General features: G+C 33.0%; 2 protein-coding genes across 2 annotated transcripts; one reads left to right on the forward strand and one right to left on the reverse strand.

The window, feature by feature from the left end:
• On the forward strand, positions 1-4,876 carry LOC128177765 (uncharacterized). Its single transcript, XM_052844610.1, has 4 exons — positions 1-355; positions 2,419-2,490; positions 2,617-2,723; positions 4,097-4,876. The coding sequence occupies exons 2-4, from the start codon at positions 2,467-2,469 to the stop codon at positions 4,476-4,478; spliced, it is 513 nt and encodes a 170-aa protein (XP_052700570.1). The 5' UTR covers positions 1-355; positions 2,419-2,466; the 3' UTR covers positions 4,479-4,876.
• A 2,452-nt stretch (positions 4,877-7,328) lies between these two features.
• Positions 7,329-19,183, reverse strand: LOC128178146 (kelch-like protein diablo). The gene is made up of 6 exons (XM_052845181.1): positions 18,499-19,183; positions 17,433-17,687; positions 16,638-16,809; positions 14,437-14,619; positions 8,254-8,406; positions 7,329-8,131 (listed from the first exon to the last, which is right to left on the reverse strand). The coding sequence occupies exons 1-6, from the start codon at positions 19,171-19,173 to the stop codon at positions 7,689-7,691; spliced, it is 1,881 nt and encodes a 626-aa protein (XP_052701141.1). The 5' UTR covers positions 19,174-19,183; the 3' UTR covers positions 7,329-7,688.
• Positions 19,184-19,340: the final 157 nt, after the last annotated feature.

Consider the following 19,340-nt stretch of genomic DNA (forward strand, 5'->3'; position numbering starts at 1 on the left):
AATACCACTGACCAAGTGTAGACGGTTGGGTATTATCATCATCGTTTGGTCTGCTAATTGGATAAAACTCCGTGTAAAGCATCGTGTTTATAATAGAAGGCAGATCAAGTTATTGGTTATAAATCTCGCCAACGCGATAGAATTACCGTATAAATACCTCTACAATTTCAAATCATCGAATCACATCGCGAAAAGGGTGGAGGAATGGAAACAGCATATTTTGAAAACATGACACTATGGAAACTTTAAATTTAAGCTTTGTGGAACTTAATACAATCTAGGATAGAAACATAACATATGAAAACTGATAATTCTGGAAGAAGCACAACATTGGAATAGTATAAACATTATAAAGGTAAGAATGTAATTTGCGAAAACAAACTAACTAAAGAGAAAGATAATTGAATACAATTTTTTTTCATTATTGGTTGTAACTGCAATAAGTACTAAAAATAACATTTTACGGTTTAAAAGATGAAAGAAAAACGTTTATAGCTACCAGGTTAACATTTTTCGTATAGATAGGAAGTAGATAGAAAATATGGAACTAGATTAGCCTGGGGAAATCGACCAGATCAGAACATCCTATACTCATGTATCATTTTTTTTTTAATTTAACAATTATGCACTTTATGGTTAATATTTTCCAATTAAATGATGTTGTATTGTAAAGGAAGAAACGTTTTTGTCTATAGTGTCTCTATATGAAAAGCCTAGCTCTATTGAATAAAGGTTATTGGTGGGTTTAGATGAAATGTATTTTACAAATGCGATATCAAGCTTCTTTATATTATTTTCACTACTTCTTTTAACCAATACGTTTCTGATTAGATTTGATTAGAGGTTATTGTTTATCAAGTAAATTGTTACAAAAATCAAATGATTAACAATTGACAATGTTTGATATTATTGATATGACCCATGTTTCGTGTAACGATCTTTTACAATAAACTAAACTAACTGTTGGACAAAAACATTTTCGGTCCGTTTGAAGGCATGTCAAACATAAAATAATACTTTGATTGCTCTGATTTGCTTTCGGATTAAAGTTAAACTTACATAGTCAGTAGAAATTTAATTAAATCGTTGTCTATCAAAGAAAAAGTTGGTTTTATTTGCAGAATCAACATAATTAATATCAAGCACTCCCTTGTCCATTGGTAGTAGTTGCGGTCTGAGTTGATCGCAAAATTCTTGTACTGGAAAAAAATCAGTATTTTTTAATGGAAAACTTACTTGATACACATCAAAGCCTCCAGCTTGCATTGTCTCTATGAAACGTACAAATTTCATTTAACTCTTCCAGGTCTTGTTGTTTCTGTTTAATATGGTTCTATCTGTGATCTCCGTTTTCCATCATTTGCCCTACAACAGTAGTTAAAACATTGATTTCATGCAGAAATTTCCTTGTATCTTAAATCATCTCATTGCTTAAAAACTGCATTAAGAATGGATCTTTACACGATATGGAGATACGTGTAGATTAGACTAAATCCGGAAATAATTGGTTATGAACAACTTATATGCCCTTTTATTCGTATAATTTATTATCTCGTGGGAGTAAAGATATACCATTGCGTTGATTTCGCTGGTATTCTTACGATGTGATACTTTGGTTTCTATTATGATATTGCAATCATTTTTATATCTTCAAAATGAAAAGTTTTATTTTAAAAAAACTGCATTCATTTGATGAATGTGGATACTTTTTAAAGTTGACCAATATATATAAATACTGTTTTGATGAAAATTACATGTCAATTAAATGTCTAATTTTGTATCTAATGCATCCTGCTGTAAAAGCTTACCATAATCTTAAAGCTTGCGAAGTTAGTATCACAAATTTTTGTATGAAATATGGTATTAATAGCAAAAGGATAGAACTGATGCAAAAAACATCATGTTAATCATTTTAATTTCTGTGAATATTTTCCATATTAGAACTATTTCAAAATTCGAAATCCTCTTCAAAAGCAAATAATAATACAAATAGCTATAAAATGCAAAAAGAAACAAAATATATAGCTATTCGGATTTCGTTAATAAATGTTCGTCAAAAATAAAAAATAAAATCAGCAGAAATAGTTCTATGCAACTTTATTTCCCCGAGGGTCCATTATAACGCCATAATATAACGCCTTTGTTAAAATATGCAAAGGTTTGTAAGTTGGGGTGGATCGTAATCCGACAATAAAAAGACACTGTAGTAATTCCCTGCTAATATTTGATTCAGTCATCAGTATTATTGAAAATGACCTTCCTTCCACCAGATTTAGCATCTTAAGGCACTGGATATTTCGTCTGCTCCTAAGTATAAAAACAACGCATCATCGCTCGTCATCATTGAACTGTTTGCTTTTATATTATGTAATATATCAAATAGAGTTCATAATTGTATTGCTTTATTACTTTTTTCAGCTTCCAAACTCTCCAATCAACCACAACAAATTCCCCAATGTTGAAATTATGCATGTTATCACGACAATTTGGGTAAGAAGTCTTTCTACTTTTTTATCTTTGTACAGTTGCAAAATGAGAGTCGTTTTGACCTTCTTATAAAATTCAGATCAAGAAACAGGGTGAAATGTTAACTGTTGTTTGTCTTTTTTGTTACAGATCACCATTTGGACAATCAGTATCATGATAAAAGCACAAATTGAACACGAAACCAGTCCAGCTCAAACGCAGGCAAATCTCTTAAGAGCTATTTTGTGGGAAGAAAGGTAAATTTATTTGTTTTATATTTTCATTAATACGCAAAATGTGCATCTATACCTAAATTTTTTCATTAAAAATTATGTATACGTTCCAAGATTTGCAAACCTGACGTTAATTTACTTTGTTTCAAATTGATTAACAGAAAAAGAATATTTTTCTATTTCTTAAATATTTGCTCTTGGTTCTTATTTGCACATTAGGCCAACTATTCTTTGATAGGAGGAATTCTAATGTCCATTATGTTGTATTGTCGTAAAGATATAGCAAAAACAAACTTTGAACAAATTTGGAAAATCTATCTTTAACATGAAAATGTGCGTACAGCAAGAATGACAAAATATACGTTTTTTTTATAACAAACTTCAATAACTGTGAAGTTTTGAGTTTGAAGTTTAATACAAAATTCAAATATACAGCGACAATTTTTTATATTAAAAAAATCCACAATAGATTTGACACTCCAAGGAGAATGCCCCTCATTTATGTTTTTTTCATATTGAAAATATGGAAGCATAGTAGAGATTATCATTGTCATAAAATGCACCAAAAAAGAAGATTCACCAACTTACAATATATGTACTATACAGCCAATTCTTCCTAGTGCAATTGACCACTGACCTTTAGGTGCAATCTTGATTTCATTTCTTATGAATTCTCGCATGCCATAACAGATGTATCAAAGGCGCTTAGTACATTACATAATAAGTGAATTTACATTTGTAAATAATTTATGATGTACAGTATTTTCAGTCAATAATGGAACGTAGATTATTTCGTATCAATGTGGGCCGTACACAATTGCGTCAATCTCATATTTTTCATCTGCGAAAGTATGGTCATCCGAAATGACAATTCAAAGGAACAATTCCTCCATTTATCAGCCCAATCCAAGCGCTGCTTTGTTCACGTTTGCCCAATTAGCGTAATTAGTTTCAGAAACTTGAGCATGTATCATTGAAAGAACGGCAATGTGTTTTGTAGAGGGTGGGGTATACAATATGATTTTTCCTAGTGTTGTGAACGTTCTTTTTTTCTATAAGCAATGATAATATGTGTTTCATCATTATGTGTTCTAATTTGGTTGGATGGATTGATTACTGATTCGTTTGATGAACATTTGCATGTGTATTATATGACTTCAAGACTATTTTTTATTTATTTATTTATTTATTTTTTTGTGGTGGGGGGGGGGGGCTCGTTTACAATGTTTTTCTTCTTAATCTATGATTCATGCATTTTCTATTTTTTCTTTTAATTAACTTTTGTATGTATGAAAATAATTTAAAAGAGACATATGAAACAGGTTTTTTTTTTTCTTTCAATGATTTTAAAGTGGTGTTTAGATATAACCATTTAATTCGAATTTTCTCTGTTCCAGAGAATTTGAAGAGATCGGAAAACGAGCATACCACACGCTTCCCGAACACGGTGGCCTATCTGACTGTTGTCCTGTTGTGACTCACAAAACTGACCCATTAGGAGGTCTTTCTCGAGATGGAAGACTTCTAAGACTTTATAGAGACCCACGTACAATTCAAAGGTTTTACGAGACATCTTGCGCAGCCGGCGTTTTGAACCGACCATGTCGGTACGTGGAAAGTATGTGGCGCTCAAAATGTGTTCAAAGCTACACCTATGTTTATGCTATTGTGCAGGATTTTAACACAACACAGCCCTACCGAATGGATTACATGAGGATAAAGTCCGGCTGCATTTGCAAAGTTGATGATCAACCATCCATCGTCGATATAACGGACTAACTTTAGTAACCAAATATTTAAATATCTTCTCTGAAAACGAAACTTTCTATAGCATTAAAAATCTTATTATCTTGAAAACGATCCGAGAGAACAAAGTCAAACATCTTGGAATTCCATTCCATAGCGAAAAAAGTATTTCATTTTTATGCACCATTTGCTTTAAATTACTATTTATTTAAATATGATATTATACAACATACATACAATTTATAAGCACTATCATTGATTATATGATATAATTTTAAATAGATATGAAATATCAGTACACCTTAAGATAGAAATGATATCAAATGATTCTGTTAATATTCGTTGAATTTCCTGGTTTTATTTGTTAAATTTTTTAATCAGGATTTGCATATTGAAATATTCTGCATTTGATCCATGTAAAAATGCTTGTATTCTAAGCTTTACAGTTATATTAAATTGAATATTTTATCATTGTCTGTTGTTCTTTGATTTTCAAAATATTTCTTTATATAAGTACTAGATTTTGACCCGTGCCTGCATGGGTTGACATTGCATTATTATATCGAACATTTACGAAACAGCCTCGGATACATCAACACACCGTATTGTTGAAATTGACATAACCAAGCTTTAACCCTACAATAATGCTATTAATTTGCAAAAAATTGCAGAATCGCTCCGAAACGATTTTTGAGAAGATTAATGATTCAGAAGATGCATTGAAAATAACAATTAAAGGGACTTAGACAAGATTTGAGATCAAAAAAATTATTTTTATTTTTTTATGTTTAAAATTGCTTACTGGTGCATTTTAAATGATTGACCAAAATATTGAATGTTCAAGTTAAGTTGCAAGCGAGATGCAGAAGTAAGAATTGATTGTTATGTAAACAAAGCTCGAGTCTTATAGCTGTTTTCAAAAAATGTAATGTAGAGAATTACCATTTCTTAGACAAAATGACATGTAAAAAATAATTTAAACTAATTCAATTTCTTAATAAATACTATTTTCCCAAAAGAAAGTTACATTTGATTGAAACTTACACCATTACAACACAGATTTAAAACATAACAATATTCGAGCTTTGTTTACAAAACAGAAATCATGCACACTGTATCTTGCTACATTGTCATAACTTGATATTTGACTTTCAAATTTTGACATAGCATTATAATCCTTTTTATTTATCATTATGAACATTGAAATTGGAGAAATAAAATTTGAAAATTTAAAGTCAAATCGTGTCCAAGTCCCTTTACATTATTCATAACAAACCATTTTGAGACTGCAAATATCTTCACTATATAATTCATTATTATTATACTTTTGAATTATCTACCGTATCCAAAGTTTTGAAACGAATTTGTCTGTTGTTTTAGTTGAATGGTCTTAAAAACTAACAAAACAAAAAATTCAATTCATATTAATGAAGAATTCAACACTTTTTCACCAACGTTTTTTACCTTCGAATTTACACACCACGTAGACATTCGAAACTCTCGGGATTTTTCATATTAAATGCACTGAGTTAGAGTTATCTCCCGTATTTCCTTTGATGAACAGAATATATGACAAATTTTCAATTAAAATCTACATGTATTTGTGATATCGTTTCTGACTTTATCCATGCAAATGTGATATTGTGGAAACATAAACTAAAGAGCATCCCGTGATTTAGCGCATGCGAGAGATTGTAAAATCCAAAAAAAAATCCAGATGATTTCCGGATTTTTAAAAAGAATTTTCGTTAATCATTAATTAGCGAAGCTTGATTGAGAAAAAATTAAAAACAAATTGGTGATCTTCAAGTACCAATGATGTTTACAATGTATAAAACAAAAGACAGTACTTTTCCGATTTCTCGGTATTAAAGCCAAAAATTCGAGTCTATTATCTTAATATAGTAATATAGATGCAAAATATATTTACTTAATTTACATTATATTTATGGTGAGTTATTTTTTTTAAATATATACATCAAGCTCTATCTAAATATAATTTTAAGCTTATGTAATTTCTGCAATTGTTGCCAAAAATATAATTCCTATGAACAACAATGAAAGAAATGTAATGATTAAAAATATATAATTCATTATTATTTTACTTTTAAATTATCCCTTGGTCATTAAATTAAGAAGAAAATTTAACAAGCTTACTTTTGTAGATCTGAGAAAAAGGGCAATTAACCCTACCTAAGTTAGTTGTATGACTTAAAATATATGATTTCACTCGTATTAGACAATTGTTTTAGTCAAAGTAGACTGACTAGCTGCGAGGCTAATTGTTTTACTTGCTGTTTCCGGGTGCGTCATTGGTGGATGCTGTGACTTGTATAGCAGCTTTGTTGACGTGATGTTCCTTTCTAATGACCAAAAGCACAGGTACGGCTTTGTATTTGGATGCAACCTGTCAGGACAATGAAGTAACAATGGAGGTCTCTGAAAAAGGTGGACTTGTTTGCTGAATTCTTTTGTCATTGCATGAAAAGACATTAGAAAGCTGTCTCAAAACCTCAAAGCGGGGCTAAATATAATGAACCAATGACAGTTCGTTATGTCAGAGAAAGTAATTAACCCAACTTGTGTCCACTTGTTACATTTCACTTATTGTTATATACAAAGGTTACAGTGTACATGAAATTAAATCACAATTAAATAACCTTTATTCTTTTAGATTCGAACTAGAGATAGTCACTATGATGTATACATAAGTTGAGCTATTTTGTTACGCACAAGGCCAAGTAAGTCTTTGTGCATCGTTTTGCGAGTCGGAATCATCGAAAAGTCACAATAAACCGGTTTTAAATTTTTATTTACCAGTATGTTACAGGTTCTTTGAAATACTGACAGGCAAAGTACATCAATTTATTTTTTACAGTCGGTTTTTTTTTCTAGAAGTTTCTAGTATAGATTATTAGAATGTGTTTATACCAGTTAGGATAAACTTGTAGATGAACGCTCAATGTTTACCGTCATCCATTTTTAAAAAATACGATCAGATAATATTACATATACAAATAATTTATGTTCAGGTAAATGATACAAAAAACAGAGAAAAATGTTTGAAATGAGCAGTTTTCTAATACCAATTTATTTACATTTTAAATAATACAAATGAAGTGTAAATTCAATGAATTTAACCATATTACCATGTTACCAAATTCATTCTGTCGCCTCACACAATTAAATTAGTTAAGATGAAAAAAAAAAGAAAATATATTACAGAAAATATAATAAAATGTATCAGCAGCCACCACCATTGAAGGTTTTGATACACGCTAAGCTAAGACCAGTTAGTTCTACTGGAAGTGCCTCCTTCATTTCCGTCCAAATGTGGGAATCGAAGTCAAAGCATTCCACCGATCTCAGCCGTTCCATCGAGTCCCAGTTATACCCACCAGCTACATATATCTTGGATCCCACTGACGTACAACCAAATTCTGCCCTAGGAGTGCGCATGTGCGAAATGACTGTCCAGCAGTCACTGGAGGGCGTATACCTTTCGATAGAATCCATACAGGTGATGGTCCCATCTTGGCTCACGGTTGCTCCTCCTATCAGCAGCAAGGACCCGGAAATTGAAACGAGTTGGGCGAAAAACCTTGGAGTTGAAATAGGTTGTTTTATTTCCCATTTATCCTCAAACGGATTGTAGCTTTCTACACGACTTGAAATCATCTTGTTTCCTGTTCAAAATATAGGTACAATTAATTTTTTTTACAGGTGTTGACACCGTTTTTCAATGCAAAAAATATCCATAAGATATAAAGAATATGTTTATACTAGCTGATTTTTTTTGGTCACCCACCGGACCCTCCGACAGCGTATATCCGTCCATTGAGGGTTGAAACAGCAACGCATCTCTTAGGGGTACTCAAATGGGCAACTTCATGCCAGGAATTGGAGATCGGGTTGTAGCATTCTACGGACGACAGAGATTCCACAGCATCTAATCGCCCGCCTGTTTGAGTTCAAAAGTATTAGACGTTACTTAGTTCATCTATTAGCCTTTTGGTGTAAAGTAGCTAAAGATTGGATTCAATTCTGTTTCCTTAAGCGTACAAAACTTTTGGAAACATTTCATACCAGAAAGGGTACATCAAGAAAAATACAAAAAGAAATTGTTTACAGAGACTAATAGGGATTCGCGGAGAGAGGTGTTCGCAATTTAATCGTTAAATACATTAAATAAGACTCACCATTGATATTTACATGACATAGTTCGCCATGCTACGCGATGAATTCAATTACATGTATTATGTATCTGACTTTATAGCTTAAGTTTGAAAACATCAATAATTTCAACAATCTTCTTTAGTTATTATTAGAAAAAAAATAAAAAGTATCGTTTATGAACTTTATCTACATTTACAAATACAAAAGTACACGCGATTTACATAGAATGTTGCTGCCGCTGCTCTTTATAAAATCGTTCCAGCTTTTGAAGTCTGCGTCGACATCTTGCTAAATAACGTTAATGTTCCTCTCATTAGTAAAGGTCTAAATGATATTAGATATTCGCATCGTTCGGCGCTAAACCGAACGACATCACTAGATATAAGCCAAAAACGCACAATAGCACATCGTTGCCCATTACTGATATAATTTGTATTGCATTTATAGATGAATTTCAACCAATAATGCTACAGTTATGTATGAGTAGTATTGTTTGCATTTTTGCAAGTACCTCTAAATGCAAAATTGTATTATTAATGGTTGAAGTCCATTCACTAGCTAGGCATGCAAGACTATCCACAAGACTTAATGCAATACAAAGATATATGTATATTATTACTGATCAACGATGTACTTTTTGTGTGGGTTTTTTTTCTATGTAATTAGTGGATATGACTTAGCCAACCGAAGAATAAACAGAGTGGCATACAAACATGTAAAATTTCTTCAAAACATATTCAAAACAGCAATATATTTGTAATATATAATACTGTATAAATGTATATTAATGATTAGTACTGTAAGTAGATCCACCGGTGCAATAAACAGAATATCGGTTAATGGTCAGCGATGTACTTATACTCTGCTTCTTAATTCATACCATTAGTTGATGTGAACCTTGACCATTAATTATAGAGTTTGATATTGTAATAATAAGGATAGGCAAGGTAGCCTGTTAATGATAAAATTATATCATGCGGTGGGGAGTCTGGTCACTAAATTAAATGCTATGATATATCAATGGAAGATGTTGTCTCGTTAGAGATTACAACTGGACTTTTATTTTTTAAACCATCATTGAATCAATTGTATATGAAAAATAACACTGTTTTGATAACATACATTTTCTATGCCTTTCTTTCCAGTTTTCATTTAATTCACTTACATGTATCGGCTTTCCTTTTTTTTATTTATATAAGTTCTAATCTAAAAGGCACATGTTTATAAGAAAGATTGATTGCCTACACAGGCAGGATAAACTAGATAGGTTATGTCCAATGTCAAGGGCAAAAAGTGGATAAAAAAATTCCTTCAGTTGTTTTTGTTTACGACATTGTCTTTACGAGCCGAATCTCGAAAAAAAAAATGAAATGAACTTGAGGAAAAAATCCTAGAACAATCATTAGGATGTCTATTCCTCTGCTGTTCAAGAGAACTTTTTATTAAAATATTTATATAAAGAAAGTCTAAACATTCTCCACCATTATGATATATTGATAAGTATTTATGTTATAGTTTTTTTTTTATATTCTACAATGCAAAATTTACGTACTATATTTAATTAACCTTGTAGTAGATGCGTGCGCAGACTTGTAAGACGACATGGTTCTTGTTAGCATGTAAAAATATTAAACCTTGCTAAACCAAGAGGCAATTAATTAAGTAGAAACCAGTTAAATAATCTCTCTGATGCATGTGCTTCCTCTAGACAACAGACAAATAGACAGGGGAACATGTAAAAAAGCAAATTTCCAACAGTACTACATTTGTATTTCATATACAATTGAGTATTAATGGTTAAATGTGAACCACTAATGCCATTAAAATTATATCATTAATGGTCAACGATGCACTTATTTTGCGTTTTTCCTCATTTACCATAAGTTGGTGTGAATTTTGGCCTTTAATAATATAATTTTGAAATTGTATCATTAATGAACGGCTAGTGATAAAATTAAATCATTAGTTTTATATAATTAGAAGTTGCAACGCAGCATGTCTTCAAGACTTGGTGTTTGCGTAAGTCAGTAAGTATTTTTTTCTGTGATCTGTTCTAACAATAGACAGGTTGGACTAAACGATCTCTGGGCATAAGATACTAGGAAAGATGTTGCATACCAATCGATGCTGTCGAAAGAAATCTTCACGAAATTTACTTTGAAGAGTAAAATGCTTCCAGACAATCGCAATCATCAATTTTTATTGGTTGACAAATCTTTTATAATGAATTTTCTTTAATCAACTTTTGGTAGCTCAGAAAATGTATTGAGGTATGTAGGTCATGTAGGTCATGACACAGTTTCATATTTCATGGCACAGTTTCACAGTTTCATGACACACAATTATAAACAGCTATAGTCATTTTAAACCGATTCACATTCCACAACCGTGTTCAAAGTTTATTAGATTTTTTAAATGTAATTTTGGTTTTTTTCCTGCTTTTTGGAGGGGGGGGGGGGTAATTGGTTTTTTAAAATATTTTTTGTATTAAATTATTTTTTTCTTTGTTTAGAAACCTATAATGATACTTTTGCTATCATCATTAGTTATTCATTTTTTATAAAGGTATCAATACTTGTTGTGCGTTTTTTTTTTGTTTTTGGTTGGGAATATAAAACATTTTACGATTACGTAGGTGTTTATTGGCGCAAGTTTTCTACGACAATGTTTTGTTGTTGTTTTTTTTTTTTTGGGGGGGGGGGTTGCAATGAAAATTTAGAAAATAGGTAGGTATGGAAAACACTAAATTTTTTTGTTTCCATTTTAACATTTTATTATGCAAGCTAGTCTAATGCCTCCTCGTAAACCAATATTTTAGTTTCAATTTTGTTCAGAGCCAAATTCTAAGAATTGTTTAGTAATTCAAAGAAAGCAGATTATTATCGAAATATGCAGTAAAAAAAAAACAATACTAGTATGTATTTAAGAGCAACTATCCGCGATTTTACGTATCCACAAAACTTTGTTTATCACAATGTCCACGAAATTTGATGCCCACAAAAGTAAATCAAACTGCAGTACATTGAACACTGATATATTTTTGTTTTCGTACAAATGGCATATTAAGCGTTTTCTTATTCATTGGAAGAAATATTAACCGAAAATAATTACGTTTGATATAGAATGTTGATAAAAACAATTTAAGGTTAGCCTGCAATAATATGAACTGGGCAGGGAACTGGTCAGGGAACCAGAAACATACTGTTTATTTATTTTGACTTAATTCTTTCAGGAAAACTGCGGAGGACTAAGAAATTGAGCATCTTACACCTACGGCAATACCAGAACAAGGAAAAAGACTTATATAGGAATTACAGTACCGATCAGACCCAACCTAACACCAGAGTAAACCTCAACTAAACCCCGGGTTTACTTTTTGGGTTTACTTTGGGTTTACTTTTTGAAAATTTGGGTCCACTCGGGGTTTACTCGGGGTTTACTTTGGGTTTACTTTGAAATTGCTTTTGAGGTCAACCGTATGCACTGAAATGTGAAGCAGACTAGTATTTTATCTTACCATCCTACTGCCTGTAATTCCTACCCTTTGTATATTCCGAATACACAGTTAGCGTCCGCTTTCAGGGGTATTCTGATGACTGGGTTTACTCTCTGTGTCCACTCTGGGTTTACTTTGGGTTTACTCTGGGTTTACTCTGGGTCCACTCTAGTAAACCCGAAGTAAACCCAGAGTAAACCCAGAAAGTAAACCCAGGGTTTAGTTGGGGTTTACTTTCTGTTAGGTTGGGTCTGATCGATACTGTAGTTTTACTTTCAATGGGTCGTTCTTTTTTTGTAAATGATTTCTCTAACGTAAAGGCCGTTGAACTGCAGTCCTGTGTGAGCTTAGTGTACAACCTTGATAGGACGTATCACAGAAAAGTACAAAAGGAATCCTTAGATAATAAAGGAAATATACTGGGATTGTTGCTGCGACATTCCATTTTGTCACTGCTTGACTTGTGTCTATACCGCATAGGAAATGCAACATGTGGCTCTTCCTTCTACCGTAGCACATTAACGGGCACACATTTAAGAAGTCGGTGTCATAATTAGAATCTTCATCCGCTAATGTCGCCAATTAGTTGATTAAAGCTGACAAATTACAACACGATTACTAATATCTCATTAAAGGCACGGTGATTAAAATACCTTGCATGGCGGAAGAAATAAATACGTTTTCTGGAATTGATATACCTATATCCGAGGTTCATACAATGTACATCTATCTTAGTTTGAAATAAATGATCAGAGACCTTTGAAAACTGAATATACTTTAGTATTTGAACATTATTTTCATCTAAGCTTAAAAATTATGCGTAGACTTGTATGTGTAAGTAAATGATCTGAAAATCTGATCTGTTTGAAATTTTCATTTAATTAAGCATCTGCTTCAGAGATAAAATGCTTGTGCTTGACACTGTTCACGTTCTATGCAGCGTGCATATCAGATTATCAGATTTATTGCAAAAGCCACTCAGCACGTAGGTGCTGTACTTCATTCATCACAAATGACGTCTTCATCAACAAAAGTCACATACATCCTGTCAAAAATTTAAATTTAAATTCAATGTTATACCATATTCATCTAGATTTGATGATATTTTCTTTGTCCATGAGTAGAAATATATCATAAAATGGCTATAGCAATCTTGTCTCCTAAATATGAGTGATGTCATTCAGCAGACCATGTACAAATGTATATCAAGTAGGTCTGAATGTTTCTTAAAGGTCTCCCTATCGAATCATTCTGAACAAATAAAATATATCCTTAAAGGGTTTCTATGAGGACAAATAGACGTTTTACACCAGAAATGCAAAAAAGGAAATCATAATTATAATGGGAGGAGAACTTCAGGTACAGTTACAGGTAAATGTAAAGTAGAGATATACATGTAGTTTACAAATGTGATATACTAACTGGGTACTAGCATAAGACGAACCTGAAGAGAATTAAGGTACAACGATCTTTGAAGAACGCCAGATCTGGCAAGATTCCAAAAACTGTGAATGTTGCCGTATCAGTACGATACACATATAACTGTGTTGACTCTACTACGATGTGTATGCAGGGTTATATATATAGAGACAAACATTTTCACAAAAACAAACAAGTGATCGAAAAATAGATCCAATGTGAGCCTTTCTAATATACATTCGTGACCTCAAGATCAGATTAACTCAATTCAGCCTCAGATTTAGATGAGCTAAAATTTTAACCAACCAACAAACGACTACAAAAACATATTTGTTTGAACAGTATCTAGATTTTCTCTTATTTCTCCGGAATATTTCGATACGTGTGACGTTTCACCCCGAGTTCGTTCCTGGCGCGGTCGTCTCTTCTTTGATTACCGCAATGCCCCCAGTGAAAACGTCACTGCAGTAAATAGTTTTAATGACTCTGATCATCTTTGATTGTAATTACCCTGTCACATTTTATACTCTGTAGATTAATTTACACTTCGATACCTCCAACCGGAAGTACAGATTCTGCGTGTACCACGTGATGTTACAGCGTACTTAGGATGTGTAGGAGCTCCCTTCAAAATAATTACTTTTCATGCTTAAGGGTTTGGGAAATTGTGAAGCATGATCTTTAAATGCAACTGGTGAGAAGAAATTCAAACATATAAGATGATGATGATGATGATGATGATGATTTTACAAACACAGTTAACTTTTCAATACGGTTTATCAATTTCTTGTGGCATGAAATCTATAAATTAGTTTCGTAAAGAGTTTCAAACAGCGACGATTTGTAGGATATTTTCTACAGCGGACTCATATTAAATTGTACAAAAGACTGAATACTTGCCTACTGCATACATCATGTTGTTCAGAACGGCCAAATTGAAACTCTGACGATTATGTTTCATGCTTGCTACCTTCAACCACGCCCCGCTTCTAGGATCGAACCTGAATACAGTGTTCAGCGGTGCCATGCTGTTATTGTATCTCTCTCCTCCGGCAATGTAGAGGAAACCGCCAAAAATAACGCCTTCGTAAAGAGACAATGAAAAATAAGCTTATGAAATAGTTAAAAAACAAAAAAAAAATGATAAAATTTCTGTTTGGTTTCTGTTTCAATTATAAGAAAATAAGCTGGGAGCTAACGTTTTTGCGTTGTGTAAACTATTTGATTCGGTACTCTTTATATAATCATTGACACCTGTATTTCAATATTGCGCAACTGTGTGCCTATTTTGAAAAATAAATCTCATTTTTGAGATCAGAAAAATCTCATGCTTCGAAGATCAGTGGAAAATTGGTTTTGTGGATCTAACCAAAATTAAATTCGGGAAACATTTTAGTCAATTTGTTTATAATAGTTCTCCAAATAACTTTATATTCATTTTGATATCTAGTTGATATTAAACGAAAACAAGTAAAGTCTACAATCGCCGTGTTTACAACAAACAAAGCCCGAAATTGCTTCATCATTCAAACTGGTACTTACGTTAAAAATCGAGACAAACGAAATGTTATAATAAATGAACACAACAAAATGATTATATTAATTTTAGTTCAATTATCTGAACATTTTTTTTTCTTGTAAAAAAGGGGATTGGTCAAAAAAATGTTGAAAAATAAAATCTCAAGTAGTTTGGGAAAAAATTTGTCGCATACCAAAGATATATGCGTTTCAATCATATTGACCGTTAAAGGAAGTGAATATTGAAACAAAACTGATCGCAATGTTTAATTACATTAAACAAATGAAACTGACAAAAACATAAAGGAAAACTGGCGCGGATAACTAGAGTTGCTATTTCAGGAGGTTCTCGCTTCAAATGGTTTTCCGTGTAGTTATTTCCCGAACATAATATTTGTTTGCCAGATTGACCAATGCGCAAAGAGTAACTGAGATGTTATACAACATCCCGTGCTTTGTTTGACAGCGATAATTTATTGTTTGTTTACGCTACCCCGAATTCCAATAAAATCATAAGGGTTGTTAGCTTCGCAAACCGGTGAGTTTACATTCGCTCTTCACAAATCTAGTCACCCGATACACTTTAAGTCGAGCGCGGGGGAGGCCGCATGCCTACTTAATTATCATGTTATCTTCTTAATGACCAATTTTCCTATAATGATAAATCGGCATTTATTGTTATGGAGAAACGATACTCGCACATCGCGGTGATAAATCAGGCAGTTGAAATTGACACTTTCACTCTCGATCTCTACAAAGCAAAGCGCTTAATTGTACAATCACCGGAGCTAACTTGAATATGCGAAGTGTACATTATTTTGGGGGGCAGCGTTTCAAGCCATAAAAATGCCCTTGGGCTTAATAAATTCGTAGGGTGGCTTAATGAAATTTATTTCTAATAATTTGAAGGGGACTTATTGCTGTTTAGAACAATATAAACAGCCGGTTTGGTTACACGTCTACGCTAAAGTCAGGTACAAAGCCATAATGTAACCTGGTAACCGATGGTTTGTCCTGGATGACATTCTTTATGATGTTCCCAACTGCACATGGGGATTAAGACCCCCTCGTTTGTAAACTATAAATCTCAAGTGTCGGAAAGGCTTGGTCATCGGATTGAGTCATAATGAAATGATGATCCTCTATCATCATACAGTGTATCGTTTTAACGGGCAACAAATGTAACTTGCGTTGCACCTTAACCATTCGAGTCAAAGCGAGCATTTTTTTTTTGGGGGGGGGGGGGGGCGGGGGTTGTTGTTTATTTTTTGTTTATCTCATTTGCACCAAGGATAAAAAAATCAGTTTTAGGAATTTCTTTTGATTAATTAATTGCATGTGCACAAGTTAAAAATTATTAATACCCTCTCTTTTCAATATTTGTGAATTATAAAGAGGCATGTATATTCAATAGGTTAATTCATACTTTGCATCTAAACCTTTACGTACAATTTATTGAAAATAAAATATGAGTCTTTTAACTGATGTTTTATGTTGCTATAGAAACGTTTATTTCTCCTTTGTGAAATTCGAACATATACCTTGTAATTAATCGACAACAAAAAACTCATTGATGTGCATACTTGCGTGATGATGGCGCGGTTCTGGTAACGTAGCAACAGATTTCCAGGAGTTGGTTGCCAAGTTGTAGGCTATGACGTCATCATTTACAGAATCACACTTGTATCTCGGTGCTCCTCCAAGAACAACCAATAGATCGGAAACGAGTTGGTTTCTGGGAACTGTGCGTGAAGACTGTCATAGATGAAGAGTATTATCATTTAAATACAAATATCAAGTAAACGTTTAAAAAATGGGATTTATTTACAATTCAGTATATGTAGCGTTTTACAAAACCCCATTGAGCTCATTTTCGTAGGTTAAAAAAATATTTTTATTACGAATAAACACGTAATTTACGCGATATAAAGCGAAACTTTCGCGATTTAACGCAAAACGTTGGCGAATAAACGCGAAACTTTCGTGAATATACGCAAAATTTCGCGAACAAACATGAAACTTTCGCGAAATAACGCGTTACTTTCGCGAACAAACGTGAAACTTTCGCAAATAAACTCAAAAATTGTGCAAATAAACGCGAAACTTTCGCGATTTAATGCGTAAATGAGCTCAATGGACTTTCGTAGCGTTTAATATATTAACTGTAGTCCGTAGAGGTTTTCGTTGTTTATAGCCTCAGTTAGATGTAAACAACACAAATATACTTTTTTGTAGCGGTCGTTACATGTCTCTAAATATTCAAATATAAATTGATGAATTTTAGCTATATATTTTGTAGATTTGACGAGAAGTGTTGACCATGTGGTACTCATCTATCGATTTGGATTTTTAATTTGACGCTGTATATTTCAACTGACCTGTAAAACTGTTTGTCTGGACGGGATGCAGTGATAATGTAAAGCTTCCTTCACAAGAGTTTGGCATTCTGGGATGTCCATTAAATATGATATACTTTCCACAGAATCCACTATGGCAGAGGGCGACAGAAGTGGAAGTCGAATTGTCGCCATTATATCGGCGGCATGTTGCAGACGTTCCGCTTTCCGGTGTTCCAGCCATTGGATGAAGCGTTTAAAAACGTCCAGTTCACTGTCTACATTCAGATCATCTCTCTGTTGATGAAATTGTGAAAATTTAGATTGTTACAATGTACACAATATATAAATAGTGCCTGTTTGGGAGAGTAACAGTTGAAATTGACACCCCTCGAAAACCATTGTCAACCTCCGCTTATACTGAATGTCTTGATTTTAAAGATTTTTTTTTACTGATTTTATATAGAAATGACGTGAATTCCACGGCGAACCGTACGCGCATAATTAACGCGCATGTAACAATTCGTTGTGTTACCCGTTGCCAAGTGTGTTGCTAACGCTGAGGGTAATAGAACGGATTATCAACTGCGTATAAACCAATCAGATTTCAGTATTTAACATGAAAGTATAATAACATAATTTACAATTGAATTTTGGTTATGATTGTACTTCTATTAATGACTTTCAAGGAACTCTGTCTTTAATCTAGTTTTGTTCCACACTGAATTGAAGTATTTATTTTTGTTCCACACTGAGTTGAAGTATTTTGAGAACCACCAGAAGTGCTTATTTGGATTTCGTAGTAGGTTATTCCAAAGAGACTTTCCTGTGGTATACTACCACCCCCCCCCTTTACTATTAGCAAGAGAATATCACAGGCAGGAATAAAGACTATGAAAAGATGTTTCATTTCTCAACAAACTATTTGCTTTCCCATTAAAATAGAATTTAGCCCATATTGAGTTATCTTCAGATCCTCAATCATTACAGATAATATTGTGTTGGTGTTTATTTTTTACATATCTTTTACTTTTTGAGGAGGGAGGGGTGGTAATAAAGAAATTTATTTTGATTACCATTTTGAACAATTTCAATAAGGATCACAAACCTGTAGCAGGGAAATCATCTGTTCAACAGGTAGCTCTTTAAATCTCGACCTTTTAGAAATTACTTTAAAATATTTCGCTGCTATTTCTAGAGATTTCTCTGTAAGTTTACTGAGGCTGAATTTAAACGCCCTCTCCAGCATTTTCAGGCAATTCTTCAAATTTGTGTTTTCCATTAGAAATTCCTCGCATGCTTCCTGTATCAAATAAAAGCCTAATCGGGAGGCAGCATGCAAAGTTTGCTCCACAATGTTTTCTGAAACGCGAACTTTTTCAGTGTACATACAAAGCAAGATGTTCTGGAAGATGTTGGCATCGATGTCCAAATGACTGATATCAACTTCGCTCTCGTCGTGCAACTGGTCGACGAAAACATCGTAAAAATAATCTGAACACGTGACCAAAAGCAGACGATGGGCATCGAAGGTACGGTTCTGACAAATTATGATCACATCACACAAGATGTTCTGTCGCCAAAGAACTTCGAACCCATTTAGAATAGTCTCAGAAAGATTGTGGACAGCTTTTGTTTTCTTCCTGCGATCTTCGGTTTCCCGTTTCTGCCTTCGCCTTTCAACAAGTTGTTCTCTATATGACTGGCAAGTTTTTCTTGTCCGAGGATTTGAATGGTATGTCATTGCATGAGATGCCATTTTTCCATGTTTATCGCTAGGCATTCATTTCTAATGTGACGTCATTCACTTATGACGTAAAGACTATTATGACGTATATACCAAAACGTTATATAATTGCCTACATGTACGTACTGAATAGAGTTTTTCCCGAACAATTTAATAGCGTACTTTTTATTTTAAACAATCATTAATGCAGAATGACACAAAAT

This window comes from Crassostrea angulata, chromosome 3, assembly GCF_025612915.1.
Source record: "Crassostrea angulata isolate pt1a10 chromosome 3, ASM2561291v2, whole genome shotgun sequence".
Taxonomy (NCBI): Eukaryota; Metazoa; Mollusca; class Bivalvia; order Ostreida; family Ostreidae; genus Magallana; species Magallana angulata.